Here is a 15,851-nt window from a genome sequence, read left to right on the forward strand (position 1 = left end):
ACATGCTGACATCACATGCTGACATCACATGCTGACATCACATGCTGACATCACATGCTGACATCACATGCTGACATCACATGCTGACATCACATACTGACATCACATACTGACATCACATACTGACATCTGGATTTCTTGGCACATTTTCAAAAGTAAAATCTGTCAACATTTTTTTTCCCTCTCCACAGAAATTTACTGGAGAAAAAAAGTTCCTAGTTCAACTTGATGCTTCTTTTCAAAAATGTGAAGAAATGTATAAGAACTCGGGTAAAGTATCCTAGTTGCTTTTTAATGGGTCAGCTATCATTTCAAGATGACATTTGTTTTACTTTGATGGTTTGGACATTAACTGTTTTCATGCCTGCTTTCCTTTCTTTTGCTTTTAATATTGTTAGGCAACATGCTTGTTGGTTAATGCAAATAATTTTCTTAGTGATAGCCCTGTGTCATTACAGTTACAAACAAAAACTGTTTTGTAAGACTTGTTGTTTTTGTTTGTTTTGCTGATGCAGCCAGAGAATGTGAGAGTATTAGAGAGGAGTATGTGATGCTGGAAAAGAATGTTCACTCATGCAGACAATACATCCATAACACGAAGGCCACACTGCAAAGAGCACTGATGTCTTGGGTAACTTTCGAGGAAGATCTCGCCCTACTAAAGGCTTCTTTTGACTCGACAAAGAAGGAACAACTTAAAGAGGTATTTGAAGTCAATGGTCCTATCCCAGTTTTACATTTTATTTTTGGAGACTGACTACATACATACACCATTCAAGTTAGGGATTAAAGGCATGCGTTACCATGCCCAGCTAGAATGAACTTTTCTATTTCTTTTTGTTTGGAGGCCCATTTTGACTCCAAAAGTTGAGTGTCAACACAAAGGAGTAAACATATCTTCTAGAAAATTCTTCAAGATTTTGAGAAGAACTTAGTTTTTTCCTAATGTAATTGTCAGAGAGTATTTCCTTTGAATTGTGTACACACACACACACACACACACACACACACACGCATGTTTACATAATAATACAGCTTTTTTTTTTTTTTTTTTGGATCACTCTATCAAGAACCTGGAGACAGGCTCTTGGCTATATGATCTAGGCTGGCTTCAGAGTCAAGACTGTCCTGTTTTCATGGGACTTCCTGGCTGATAGGATTACAGGCATGTACTACCATGCCTACCTAAATCACTGTTTTTAAGAATTATAATTTTCCATTTAGTTAAAACCTTTTTCCCCTACATCTTTTCTGAATTTCCCTCCTACAGAGGGTCCCAGATTCATTTGATCAATAGAGGCTAATACCACCTTCATGACGGTTTTACTTAGTCTCTAGGCCAAGAATTATTTAACACTTCCCAATTTAAGTCATCTAGTTTCTAGTTCCACAACTTAGTAGCAGCATGGGTTCTAGGAGATAAATGCTGCTGAGACCACGCCAGAGTTACAAAGCTCTAACAAGATCTCTGGCATCATGGCAGAGGTTCGGGATTGTATGTTCAAGATGGTAACTTTTCTGAGTTATGTATATTTTAATATCAGATGTGTGGAAGGAATGTCAGTGCAACTATTATTTTTGTATGCCAGCTAGGAAATGGCATGGGTTTCTGTCACTCACTTTTGTTGTTGAAAGTGGACCAAGACAGCCTTTCACTCTGAATGGAGCAGAATTACTTTGTGGACAGTAGGCTCTTGGTATGGAAGAAATGCAGGGAGTATAGGAGTGCACAGAGAGCACCTTAGACTTAGAAAGTTCCCTCGTCTCCCTGTCACCTGTGTTGGTCCTATAAGCTCATACCATTGGTTTTCAATAGTTCTTCTGTCTTTCAGGGTCTGATATTAGAATATACATAAACCTGGGGAAGGTTGCCATCTTGAATGTGACTCTGCTGAGATACTCTGGGCTTCCAGAGATCTTAAAAGAGACTTTGAATTTTAAAGGAGACTTGGTAGCATCTATCACATAGACACTGTGCCAGTATTACATATTTGCCCTAGATGACTTAGGAAATTCTTGGCCTTGATACTAAATATCAAGTATCAAGGCAATATTGCCTCTATTGAAACCATTACCACAGTGGTATGGCCTCTATCGATCAGATGAGTCTGAGAACCTTTGTTAGTTTATTAGATACTTAGAAAAGTTGACCAGGCACTTCTGAAGAGTCCTGGGCCAGGAGGACAGTGTCGAGCACCTGCTAGGCAGCAACCCAAGAAAACAAGCTGGGAGGCCCTCTAAGAGGGAAGTCAGTTTCTCTTCAAAGGCCTTCACACTCAGTCTTGCTGAGAATAAGCCTTAGCAGAGCCTTCTGGATAATAGCAATAAAATTCTAACATCAAACATTTCTGGTGCTTACCTGTGATGTAGGTTCCCGTTGAGACCCTCTTGCAGTGGAACGTAAAACACACTTCTTTGAATGAGGTGGGGAGTTTCCTGATTGGAGTCAGCAGTAGAGAAGTTGCCGCATCTATTTCTAAAGAACTGAGAAGGCTCAATAAAAGATGGAGAAAGTTCATCACCAAAACTCCACTTGTAAGTTCCTGTTTCTGGCAACCGCTTTCTGGGGATATAATATTTGGTCACACATGTAGGGGTGTGTGTGTGTGTCCTCATCTGCTGTCCACACTATTTTTGAGACAAGGTCACTGGACCCGGAGCACCCCAGTTGGGTAGACCAGCTGGCCAGCAAGCCCAGTGATCATGTCTGTCACTCCTCAGCCCCGGGGTTACAATTGTGCACCACTCTCCCTGACTTTCATTTGGATGCTGGGGATCTGAGCTCACGCTTGCCTGGCTCTCAGTTTTAGAACATTATCGTCAGTTCATGGAGATGATCTGCACCTATAGCTTCTGTCACTATTTCTTCTCCAACCTCCGAGCCCTAGATAACCACCGTTCATCTTCTTTGTCCATAGATTTGCTCCTTTGGACTTTTCTTATGAGTCGAATCATATGTGCTGCTTTGTGACTGGCTTTAAGCCCGTGGTACAATGTTTTTAAGGGTCATGCAGATGTACTGTGTAGCTGCATTCTATTCCTTTTTACTAGAGAGTAGAAGTCTGTTGTCTGACTATGTCAGGTTGTATTTCTTTATCTAGCACGTGATACACATTTTGGTTCTTCTGGCTGTGTGGGCTGTGAGAGCCACTGTAGGTATGAACATATGCATAATTTATTTGGGCTCATATATACTGAAGAGAACGCTTAGTGTTTGGGCATTTCTAATGTATGTCTGCATGTCAGTTCCTTTGTCAAAAACATAAACATTGCTGTACCTATCCAAACTCCTTAAGAGCCTATACTTTACACTAATATTTATCATAAAACAGAATTATAATAAAAAATTTCAATTATTCTTTTACTTATTTATAACAATTTCTCAGATAATTTTGGTAGACAATTTTTTTGTGTTTTTGTGATGAACTGTTTGCATAGCTGATTTGCATACTTGATTTTTTTTTTTTTTTTGACTCCACCTTCCAAGTACTGAGCTTTCAGGTGTGCACCACCCCACCTGGCCATAAATAGTCATTTTACAACACTATTGTTAACTGATATATCTTAAAATATATTTAATTATATATTTCCACTTACTATTTTTTGATACATGTTATCAAAAACTTAGAAACACGAGCATGAAACTTACGAAATTAATTTTTATAGGAGCTGAAACTGCCACTTGTGAAAATTCAGGACCAGCCCCCTGGGAACAGTTCTGGAACGAGTCTGTCTAAGGAGTCAGCTATGTCAGCAGAGCCTGGTGGAAGCCGTGGTGAGGATGTAAAGGTGAGGCTGGAAAGCTTTGCCTAGGCACAGAGGGACAATGTAGCCTTGTTATTTTTCCTCAGAAGAGGATGGTGAGGACAGTGGGTGTGCATTGCTAGGTAACAGTCACATCTCAGTTGATTAGGGACATGCTCTGGTGGGTGCACTCATGAAGTCACTTCATGTCTCTCTGGTCACCCACTCTATGCTTCTATGTCAATAAAAGTAGGCAGGACTTTTGAGTGGTGCCAATCAAGTTTGTATTTTCTTTGGAGGACTTCTGAGGAGTGTTTGAAAATGCTCTATCAGATGTGGCCACCCTGCCACCACCTACAGAGTTTATGCTCACGAGGTGGCAGTTGAGTGACCCAAACAACAAACCGCAAGCGAACCTAATGTGTAAATCAGTTTGCGACTGTGTGCTGGGCCGTCTTGTAGATCTTCTCAGCCACATGTGGGCTGTGGGTTGGGCACACCTGGCAACTAACTTCCAGCGTTGGCGAGCCACCAACCTCTTTTTGAGTTGCTTACTTTCTGTGGAGAGGAAGAAATACACTAATACTCTTTGCTGTGGTGGACAATTGGAGGGTGTTAGACTGTAAGTAAGACTACAGAACCAAAAATACACGTGTGACAGTAATGCCCGTGACTTTGCATATGTGCCATGCCCCAAACCCAGCCACATCACCTTACATAAGCGATTTTTGAATGCCTTTAGCCAGCTGGCAGAAGGAGTGCTAATGTTTTCAGAATGCCTAGCAGCTGGAGGGATGGCTCAGGGGTTAGGAGTGCTTGCTGCTCTTGTTTAGTGCCCAGGTTCAATTCCCAGCCACTCACATGATGGTCCACAACTGACTGTAACTCCAGGTCCAAGGGATCCAACACTCTCTTCTCACTTCTGTAGGCACCAAACACACACCAGCTGTACAAACATACATGGAGGTTATAACCTCTGGCTTCTCCACCCACACCCCAATTCCTGAATGACGACTCAGACTTATTATTTATTAATAAATGCCTAGGCCTTCACCTAGGCTTCTTCCCCGATTAGCTCATAACTCAGTTATACTATACTAATTATACTATACCTTTCCCCAGTATCATACATTCAATTTACTGCAAGTCTGGGTGGCAAATCTCACTCCTAAGTATTTCCCAGAGTTCTCTCTTTCTCTTGATGTCTCACCTTCTAGTCCTGTCTCAGCTTATTGGCCATCAGTTTTTTATTTTGACTGATCAGAAGGTGCCTTAGACAGGCAAGAAGACCAGAGACACATTTTCACACAGTGCATGTAAACATTATCCCTACACAATCAAGCACTGACACACATAAAATAAAAATTGAAAGAAAAAATAAAAGAATGCCTAATGGGCTAATAGCATAGAGACAAAACACTCAGTTGTCTGTTATGCAGAAAGCTGGGGGTTTGTCTGTACCACTGCATGAAAAAGAAGAAAGAAAGAAAGAAAGAAAGAAAGAAAGAAAGAAAGAAAGAAAGAAAGAAAGAAAGAAAGAAAAGAAAAGAAAAGAAGGAAAGAAGGAAAGAAAGAAGGAAGGAGTGTAATCAAAGAAAATCTGGAAGGATCTCAATTTATGTGACGCTCTTTAAAATATAAGTCTCTGAACTCTTAAAAAGTTCAGATATATACCTGTTCATATGTGTGTGTATGTTGATACAGGTTCTCTCTGTGTAACCCTGGCTACTCTCAAACTCAGTAAGTAAGCCAGGCTGGTCTCAAACTCAGAGATTCTGAGTACTGGGGTTAAAGGCAGGCGCCAGTATGCCTAGCTAAAACCAACTTTGAAACTGTTGGTTGTGCAAAGCTACCAAGCTACAGAATTTTGAGAGACTGCTAGTGAGAACAGATTCAATTATTTTTGAAATTTTGTCTAAGCCTCCTTTATTATTTTAAATGTGTGTGTGTGTGTGTGTGTGTGTGTACATGTGATAGTCTTGCTATGTAGCCCAGGCTGTCTTCAAACACAGCCTTTTGCCTTTGCCTCCTGAGTGCTGACTACAGACACAAGCTACCATACTGAGTATCCCTTTTTTGCTTTTTTTCCCTTTGAGACTTAGTATTTCTACATAACACAGTTGTCCTAAAGATTACAATCCTCCCGCTTCAGAATACTACACTCCTGAATGCTGGGATTAGAGATATGTGACCTCGTGCCTGGCTCTGTATCTCTATTTGATCATATTGTATAATTAGTGTTAGTAATAGCTAAAGTTAATTATATATGAGTTTACTCAAGTTTATTCAGATTAACTTTCTAAGCTTCAGTGTTCCTTATAAAACGAGATAATATTATCTGGCTGACAGAAAGGATATAATTAAAATAACGTGCATGATCGACCTTCTCATTTGTCAAGTGATGTGTACTTTCATATTATCACTGTCAAACTAAGGTCTTACAACACAAGCGCGCAGTTGTGTGCACACAAATATGTGGCAGTAGCTCTAACACAACACTTAGATTTCTAGTAGGCTCTACCATCTGGGTCTGTAGAAGGATGCTTGCTTTGTGATGGTCACACAGGGGCAGAGAACCTAATAAATTTCTAACTCATTAGGAATACATACCTTATATGTTTCTCTGTCCTTGTCATTAAGCAAACACTATGCAACTTGGTGTTGAATTCACGCTCTTTAGGATGGTGATATAAGCAATGTTTCATATTGCATTGACATCTTCTTAGTGACCCCTCTGACTGTTCTAGGCTTCGGAAAAGCGGGAAGTAGAAGATGAAGAGTCAGCCGGACAATTGAAAGTGAACGAAGAAGTTGAAGGACTCATCAAACAGGTGACAACCTGGGAGTCACAAACCAAATCCATCTTGGATCTCCTTCAACATCAAGACCATGCCGATGGCTCCTCAGCGGACACCTTGCAGGTATGGATGTGACCATGTTTAAGAGGGAACACTCATGATTGGAAACTCATGTGGGCTTGTGTTTTAAGATAAACAAAAAATGTCAAAGAGTAATGAGCCTGCATTTAATTTTCTGTATTGGGAAATTTTAAGATGGCACCAATCTAATCACTGATTGCTTTCCACGTAATATGCTTGGAATGCTTTCTATGTATAAGGTCTTGACTCATTTTCCTGCCTATAAGGTGGGGATTATAACATTCTGCATGAGAGGCAGTAAGATGAATGAATGCATTAAGTCTCTGGTGGCTAGTTACAATGGGAACATACGGATTATGTAATCTGTGCCTTGAAGATTCTCCCATTTAACCAGTTATGTCCCCAACTCACTGATGGAGGGGTGACTGGGCGGTTTGAACTCCATTCTGCATCCATCCTCCAGAAATTGCCTCGAGTAAGAAGCAACAAGGTGCAAGTGTATCCCACTGTTACTTGGGATAACTGAGGATCTTTCCCGAATTCCAGCACAGCTGTAACATCAGGGGAACACGTCGTACCTGGGACAAGATAGGAAGTTTACGGAATAAAGGACCACCCGTAGACTTTGCTACATCTGTGCTGCTGGAAAGGCCTATAGCTCAACCTGCAGTATTTTCATTGTTTGTGATGGTGATAACTTAGTAGTTTGAAAAGTATTCTTACAAAATACCATTAGAAGAACTTTATCTGCTACTTTTTTTAGTTTCATTTTTTTTAAATGTAGATCATTTGCAATTTGTCTTAGTGAAATAAATGAAATAGGAGTCCAATACTAAGCAGATTTTTTAAAGCATAATTTTAAGGTTTTTTTTTCTTTAATTACATTTATTTACTTCGTGTGGGGGCACCATGCCACACTGCACATGAAGGGTATCAGAGTAACCTTCAGGAATTGAATCTCTTCTTTCACCATGTGGGTCCCAGGGATTAAACTCAGATCAATAGGCCTGGTGGCAAGCACCCTTACTAACAGAGCCATCTTGTGGGCCCTAGAGTATGATTTTCTTGTTTCCATTTCAACTTATTTTACATCTATTAAGAAAACAATAATAATGATCCTTCTTATAAACAGTAAGAATATAATCCTGCTATAATCACCTCAGTAATTCGAGAGTTAAGTAATCTCTACCGTATCAAAATCATAGGTCACATATATTTTATTTAGTATTGATTTCTTTAAATATATATCATTTGGGAGTTGGGCGAGACAAAGCTCACATAGATGGGCTGCCCTCAAATGCCTGAGCTCCTGACCCTTTCTGACTGGACCTCCTGGGTGTAAGAGACCAGGTGAACGCCACAGTGCCAGGCCAGAGGTATTTTAAGATTAGATAGGCTTCTAGATAATGTGGATGATCTGTCCGTTTAAGAGTTGTGCTGTCATACTTTATACTTTCATATCCACCGAAAAATATCTGTAAGAAGAGAACAGTAACTTCTTCGTGTGTCTTGACCTGTACTCAGTTCCTGGCAGAGACACAAATACTTTACAGTCAATGCTAAGGAGTGATTGAGAGCTGGAGAAAGGGGCCTTTTCGTCACACACTACCCCTGTCTATTACATGAGCTCATTTGTTACTTTTTATATAATTAAAAAAGAGAAAAAAGTCAAAATTAGAAGTGAATGTTCTAATTTCATAAAGATAAAATCACCACTCCTGCTACCTGGGAACCAGTCAAAGCCACCTGCGCATGCTTGGTTTCCCTGCCTGACTCCTGATTTATCCTATCCCTCCTGCTCCTGAGGTGCAGTTAACTTTTTTTTATACTAACTTGAAGGCTAGAAAGTCATTATTTACAAATAAGATTGAATTATCTTTTTTTTTTTTCCTTAACAGGGTTTCTCTGTATAGCCCTGGCTGTCCTAGAACTCACTTTGTAGACCAGGCTGGCCTTGAACTCAGAAATCCACCTGCCTCTGCCTCCCAAGTGCTGGGATTAAAGGCCTGTGCCACCACACCCGACCCTTCCCTGTATTTCTTTAAGGGGCTTATTTATTTTCTCTTTAAAGTCTTCATGTGGGTGCCCTAAAAAGCGGAATAGGAGCTGTCTCAGTCTCTGCTTCCTGCCATTGGATTCCCTTTCCTTACCTGGACTGCCTGGTTGGGCCTCAGTGAGAAAGGATGTGTCTACTCCTGCTGGGACTCGATGCCCCAGGATGGGGTGGTACCCAAGGGGGACTTCCTTCTCTAAGGAGAAGGGGAGGGGGCAATAGGAGAGGGATTTGTAAGGGTAAGACTGGGAAGAGAAGAGGGAAGGGGGCTGTGATCAGGATGTAAAGTGAATAAAAATAATTATAAGAGATCTTGTCAGAATTTGAATGTGTTAATATAGTATTTCAAATGTTTTACTTATTTTAAAAATTTAAGATTTATTTTTTCAAGATTTATGTATTATTTTTGTTTGCTTGTTTTTTTGTTTTGTTTTGTTTGGTTTGGTTTGGTTTGGTTTTTGAGACAGGATATATCGTCCTGGTTGTCCTGGAAATTACTATGTAAACAAGGCTAGTCTCAAACTCAGAGGTCTGCCTGCTTCTGTCTCCCAAATTCTGGCATGTGCCACTACACCTAGCAAGATGTGTGTGTGTGTGTGTGTGTGTTTGTGTGTGGTTTGAGCACATGCCTGTGAGGACAGAAGAGGGTGCCTTCCTGAAACTTGACTTAGAGGCAGTTATTAGCCATCTGATATGGGTGTTGGGACCCAAACTCAGGTCCTCTGCAAGAGCAGCAAGCGTTGCTTACCTGCCAGCCATTGCTCCAACCCTTATTTATTTATATTTTGGGGTAGTGTCAATTGCATTCCAGGTTGGCCTTGAACTTGCTGTAAGCTAAGGATACCCGTGACCTTCTGATCACAGCTGTGTTCCTGCACTCCTGATTTTATGGTGAATGGAACTCAGCTGCACGCATGGAAAGCAAGCACTATCCCAACTGAGCCACATCCCTAGCTCAAAATGTTTTTAATAAGAACATTTTTTTAAGAATACAAGTTTACCTCATTCTGGATTAACAGTTACCATTTTCCAGTTTCCTGAGGTATGCTAGTGTTTGACTTAGAATCTGAATATTTACTGCAATCTCTGATTTGTTTTATAGCATCTTATTGCTAAAGGCTCTGTGTATGAGGAACTTCTGGCCAGAACCGAAGATACTTTACAGATGGATGTTCAAAGGCCTTCGAACCTGGAGCCCTTCCAAAATGTCCCCAGAGCTGGCCTTCAGGCAAAGATCCAAGAAGCTAAACAAGGAGTTCAGGTCTCTAGTTAATGCTCTTTATTTAGTGAATTTATCGCTAAGGACCAAATTGGGCCAAGAGGACGATCTGGCCAGAATCTTGGAAATACTTTATAAAATATTAATTTTACATTATATTTTATTTCCTTATAATGTAGAGCACATTGGAAAATAGAGATGTTTTCAATTATATATTTATATGCCTGATTATAAAATATAAACTACTAGAAAAAATATTGGAAACACAAGAGTTTAGTAAGAAGTTGGCCCAGCTGTTCACTCGAGAGTTTCTTTGGTTTTTTTTTTCCTTCACAGATCACCATGGTAGAATTGTCTGCAGTGTTGAAGAACTTAAGTGATGAACCACTGGAGCTAGACCTGGGGCTAAAGCTGGAGGAGGCACAGAAGGAGCTGGAGTCCTCCATCTCGAGAGCTGAGCAGTTACTCGGGCAAAGAGAGCGCCCTGGTGGACTCCTCTTGAAGTACAAGGTGGGACGCTTGTTCCCATGGGAACAGATATCCGCTCTCAAGTGCTTGCCATCTGGATGCTTCCTTCACTGAATTCCACACAGAACTACTGTCAACTTGGAAAGTCTCCCCGGTATTAGGTGTTGTTCACCTGATAGCAGAAAGATAAATATTCAAGTAAAGAAGAGGACAGAGAGCGTAACTGAGTCCAAGACTGAGAAGAGCTTAGCTTCTCTGGCTTTTTTTTTTTCTAGTGTAAAATGAGCGTATTAATTCAGTACAGCCCAGGTACCTGATTTTCTGAGGCTTTAAATGGGAAAAAAGCATGCATAGAAGCACACTGTCAGTTTAAACTCTGCGAATATAAGTACTATTACTAACTTCCTATGAGAAAATTTATATAATCATATGCTTATCTGTAACTTAAAGACCCAATAGTATTGTTTTCTCTAGAGAGGGTTTGCTTCTTGTATTTTTTTTTAATTTATTTTATTAGTTACTAGGTGTGTGTGTGTACTCACATCTATATTATGCATAATAAGTAATAAGTAAGTTTCATTGTGACATTTTCATACATGAAAATATTTTTCTCAGCCCTTTCACCTCCCATGGACCTTTCCATTTCTCAGCTAGCCCCCTCCCAACATGAGTCTGTGGTGTATGTGTGTCATTCTTTGTGTATCTGTGTCCTATATGTGTGTGTGCCTGTCTCTGTGTCTCTGTGTATATGTATGTCTGTCTCTGTGTCTGTGCTTGTGTCTGTGTGTCTGTCTCTATGTCTGTGTGTCTCTCTGTGTGTGTCTGTGTAGCTCTGTGTGTATGTCAGTGGGAGCCTGGACAACTTGCGTGGTATACTCCTGGAATCTCAGAACTCAGGAGGTTGAGACAGGAGAATTGGGAATCCCCAGTCATCTTTTACACTATCTAGCAGTTGTAGGCCAGCCCTAGCTACCTAAGATTCAGAAAAGCAAGAGGTCACTCAGCCAATTAGTTGCTAATGTAGATTTCAGAAGAATCCATCTGTGAGCTTGTAAAGAAGAAGAGAAATTGGCTGGAGAGATGGCCCCATGGTCCAGAGCACCTGTTTTTGCAGAGGACGTGGGTTTGGTTGCCCACATTGGGCAACATATAACTGTTTGTAATTCCAGTGTCAGGGGATCCAATAGCCTCTTCTGGTCTCCACAGACACCTACATGCCCATGTCTGCCTGTATGTACAGAGAGGCAGACAAACACACCTATGCCTAAATTTAAAAATGATGATGGGCGCTCACACCAACAAATGAGACTGTGGTCTCACTTCTCAGGGAAGACAGAGAGAAGGGTATAGTGTTGTGTCTACAGTTGGTGCTTAACTAATGTGCATTGTGTGAGTCCTGTTTGATTGCCTTTTCAAGAGTCCTTCCTTCTCCTGTGCATTTCCAGCCCTTCTCAGAAACTTCCCAACTTGTTTTTGGTTCTGCCATTCACTGTTACCTAAGCCAGGTCCCTGCTCTCAGAGAATGTGCCAGGGAGGAGCAGACACCGAACCAGCAAGCCTGTCCCCAGCTGTTTACTGCAGCTTTTTCTTTGGGGCGGGACTGTCTGTGGACTGGTTGGTAACGATGTAATGGTATCTCCAGACTGCACAATATTGCTCTTGCCTAGTGTTGAATATTTGCCAAATAAACCCTACAGTCTTATTGTAAGCCTTATTGTATGCTAATTTTATCATTTCAAATGCCAAGTAGGTAAAGTCCTTTCAACAAAAACTAGTTTGTACTCTCTTTGAAAGGAGGCAAGATAGAGAAATAGGCCATCAGTCTCCACTTTCTACAAGATGTCTCCTGTGACTATTTAGATCATTGCCATAAACTCCCTCTGTGGTCCTTCCTGCTCTAACTTGGTAAAGTTAGCCCAGAGGATCTGCATCAGATTTTCACAATTTTTCCTTTCAGGAAGCATTGGAAATTCTTAATACCAATAGTCTGGCCAAGTATCTGCGAGCTGTTGAAGAACTGAAACGTACTGTCCCCGGTGGTGCGAAGCTGCAGCTGGAAGAACAGAGCCGAGTGGCAAGTGCCAAGTGGGAGGTGAGCGCCTAGGGGGCCTTGGGCTTGTGGGTCTGGTCCTGTGCCTGGTCATCTTTCCGAGCCTCCTCTGTCAACTTGGTGATACATTTGTGTTAGAGGTAGGGATCCCAGGCTCTTAACCTCAACCAGTGAGAACATCTTGTAGATCTATGGGCTGCTGGAAGAAGCGGAATATGCTTACACTGTTTCTTTCTCCGCCTCTCCACAATGTCTCAGCAGCAGCTGCCTTCTCCAGCAGTGGATACTGTTGACTCTGTCTTCCCTAGGCTTCAGGAAGGCGTCAAGCGCAGAGGCAGAGATGCTTTCTCCTGCTGCTTTTTGATAGACTGCCTTTTCCTTCTTAGTTTGACTGGTCTGAACTTTCATGCCTTGGAGCCTTTTAATATTCCCAGAATAAAAAGTTGAGCGTGTTTCTAATTTCCTGGATGGATCCTGACTGAGATAATGAGATAATGAGATCCAGACTGAATGGGCTGTATCCCTGCAGATTTCTCTAGTCAAGCAGGGGGAGGCTTTTGTGGAGGTAAAACTGTGACCCTGGGAAGGTTACTAAACTTCAGAAACCTCGATGGTAAAACGAGACTAACACAATATAATTGGCAGGTTATTACAAAGATTTACGTAAGTCATAGAGGATATGTTCAATAAATGATAATTATATTATGGATAACTGTGTATGTGTCTGGTGAGTATAGTCAGTTATCCAAATCTTTGGGTTCTGTGTCCATGCAGTCAACCAACTGGGGGACAAAAATGTTTGAAAAAAAGACCTGTGTCTATGCTGAAGGTGTATGGCCTTGCCCCGCCCCCATCCATGATTTATTAAACAATATAGTATAGCAGCTAATTGCATAGCATTACATTATGTTAAGCATTATATATAATCTAGAGATGATTTGCAGTGTATTGGAGATTGTATGTAGATAATATGGCACTTTTCAAAAAGGACTAGAGTATCCTCAGATTTTAGTTATCTCTAGTGGGGAGGGGGTTCTGGATCAAGGGAGATCTATGTAATTAGATTAAAATCTATTAATGGTTTTTCTGGACAAACTTATTTTTGTTTTGTTTTTTAGACAGGGTCTCATCTGTAGCCTTGGCTGGCCTGGAATTCTCTAGGCTAGCATTGAGCTCACAGCTATTCACCTGCCTCTGCCTCTCAAGTGCTGGGATTTTGAATGGGCTTTTATTTTAGAGCAAATAATCAAAGAATCAGTGCAGGGGCAGCTCAGAGAGTTCTAGTGAAGGAATCTGTCCCAGTGAGTGAGCCAGTATGGCAGTGTTATAGTAACTAAAGTTTGTGCTTCCTCAGCTCCGTGCCATCGTCCCCTGTAGTGCTTTTTGTCTGCCCCAGGACCCCATCCAGGACACAAACTTCATACGTTTGTCATGTCTCCTTAGATTAGATATCTTTTTAATGTCTATCCTCTCCAGACTATAGTTTTTCTTTCATTTTCTTGACAGCATCTTTCACAGTTTAAAACACATTTTTTTTTTCATTGTTAGAAAAAGACATAGGTTTACAGATCTTGGATGTTTTTAAACACTCTTCCCAGAGATAAAGAGGGCAGATGAACAGGTTGTGCAGGCTTCATTTCCTTCCTGTTGTTTCTATGGCTGATTCGTGGTAACTGGAAAGAGAGGCAGTGTGTTGTCCTCTTGTGATTAATATGCTCCTTTGTCCTTTGCAGCCGCTCCATCATGAAATTTCTTTGTATCTCCAACAACTAAAAATAGCTATTGAAGAAGAAAAGCTTAGAGACAATATTGCAAGACTTGAAAAGCAAATAAATAAAGAAAAGAAGCTTATCCGGAGAGGGAGGACCAGGGGCCTCCGCAAGGAACACGAGGTAAAGCCACCTGGCCCACTGCTGTTTGGCTTCCTATTGGCTGGGTAACCACTGTGTAAGTTCTTGGCCTCCCCTCCGATTGGCTGTGCCCTGGAGATCACTTGAGGCTGCTGACTACACGTCACTTGCCCCATCTGACCCCCGCTGGATGTGTTACTTGCTCGGTCTGGGCTCTATCTGGATCCTGGGCTTTCTACCCAGCGGATGTGAGAAATCTCAGCCATGAGTTTTTGTTCCATGTTTTGATCATGATGGTTGGGTACTGCCTGTTCCTGAGACTGCTCGTAACTGTCTCAACTACTGCTGTAATACAGATAATCTTGTAAGGATATGGGGTCCTCAAAGTAGAGCTTTTGTGAAAATGATCAAATCGAGTCGGGCAGGACTTGGGGGCTAGTGTGATGATTTTGTCTCCAGCCTATTTGATTGGGTTTGTGTGGTTGATAGGGCTCAGCCCTCTTTTCATTTCTCCTTAACTGCCAGTTTCTGCAGCTCTCACAATGTTACTCTTGCTTTCACAGACACCTATTACATATGTAATATATGTGTATGATATGTAATATATATGTGTGTGATTTATATACACATATATAAGATATATCTGTAACACACATATATATGTATATACGTGTGTGTGTATATATATGTGTGTATATGTGTGTGTGTATATACACACATATATATATACATATATATACATATATATGTATATATATATATATTTCTATCCTTTACAAATTTTCCCACTTTCATTTCTTTCCCTTAATATTTTAGTTTTTGGAAGGGATAGTCAACAGTTTTCACTACTTATATCTATCCTAACTATGCAATTATATTGAATTTTACTATTCGTCTGTTCATGGCTGTGCCCAAGTCTTTCTCTGGAAGATCCCTCCCCCCACCAACCCCCATCTCTACATCTGTTCCTGACTGGTGGGCATCACAAGTGCTCATCGGGGATTCCTGTGTCTGGAATGGAACCAGTAACCCTCACCTCTCGAACCTTGCTCCCTCCTCTCCTCAGCACCAGGGCGTGCTGTCTCTGCCATCTTCTCCTTCCCCTTCTCCTGCTCAGCTGTAGCCGAGTTTCTGAGAAGCCAGTACCATTAGCACAGAAATTTCTTCTCGTCCATCCACCATGTTTCCCCTTCCCTTACTCTGTTAGGAAGAAAATGGCTTCGTCATCTTTCACCACAGCAGTTTGCTGCTTGAGGAGTAGGAATCAGTGCTGGGGATTGAAATCCCAGGCATTGTGCACATAAGAAAGGCACTCTACCAACTAGAGATATCCCCAGGACCCAGAACTAGCCTCCCAGTGGTAGCCCTCTCCCTCTCCAAGGATGGCCCTAAGATCTTCAGAAGGATCCAGGGCATCCCTTCAGTGTCTCTCTCCTAGGCTGGGTACTCAAACAGCAGCAGGGACCTGTGCTTTCAGAACATTTACTACCTGTCATCTTCCGTCACTGGTGGACATGACTTCTCTGTGATGGCTGTGTTGTCAGCTTCACAGAAGCTGAGTTACTTGGGAGATGGGTCTCTGGGCATG

The 15,851-nt window shown here is 41.4% G+C and overlaps 1 protein-coding gene across 1 annotated transcript in view; it reads left to right on the forward strand.

Moving 5' to 3' along the window:
- Positions 1–194: 194 nt before the first annotated feature.
- The window catches only part of LOC110306548 (nesprin-2), a 209,014-nt gene continuing 193,357 nt past the window's right edge, over positions 195–15,851 (forward strand). The window contains exons 1-9 of the mRNA XM_029484925.1: positions 195–270; positions 516–703; positions 2,371–2,535; positions 3,667–3,789; positions 6,492–6,665; positions 9,779–9,937; positions 10,232–10,405; positions 12,321–12,455; positions 14,147–14,305. Coding sequence (XP_029340785.1) covers positions 255–270; positions 516–703; positions 2,371–2,535; positions 3,667–3,789; positions 6,492–6,665; positions 9,779–9,937; positions 10,232–10,405; positions 12,321–12,455; positions 14,147–14,305 — 1,293 coding nt within the window. The 5' untranslated portion in view covers positions 195–254. The remainder of the gene's footprint in view (positions 271–515; positions 704–2,370; positions 2,536–3,666; positions 3,790–6,491; positions 6,666–9,778; positions 9,938–10,231; positions 10,406–12,320; positions 12,456–14,146; positions 14,306–15,851) is intronic.

Source organism: Mus caroli, chromosome 12, assembly GCF_900094665.2.
Source record: "Mus caroli chromosome 12, CAROLI_EIJ_v1.1, whole genome shotgun sequence".
In the NCBI taxonomy this organism is placed as follows: domain Eukaryota; kingdom Metazoa; phylum Chordata; class Mammalia; order Rodentia; family Muridae; genus Mus; species Mus caroli.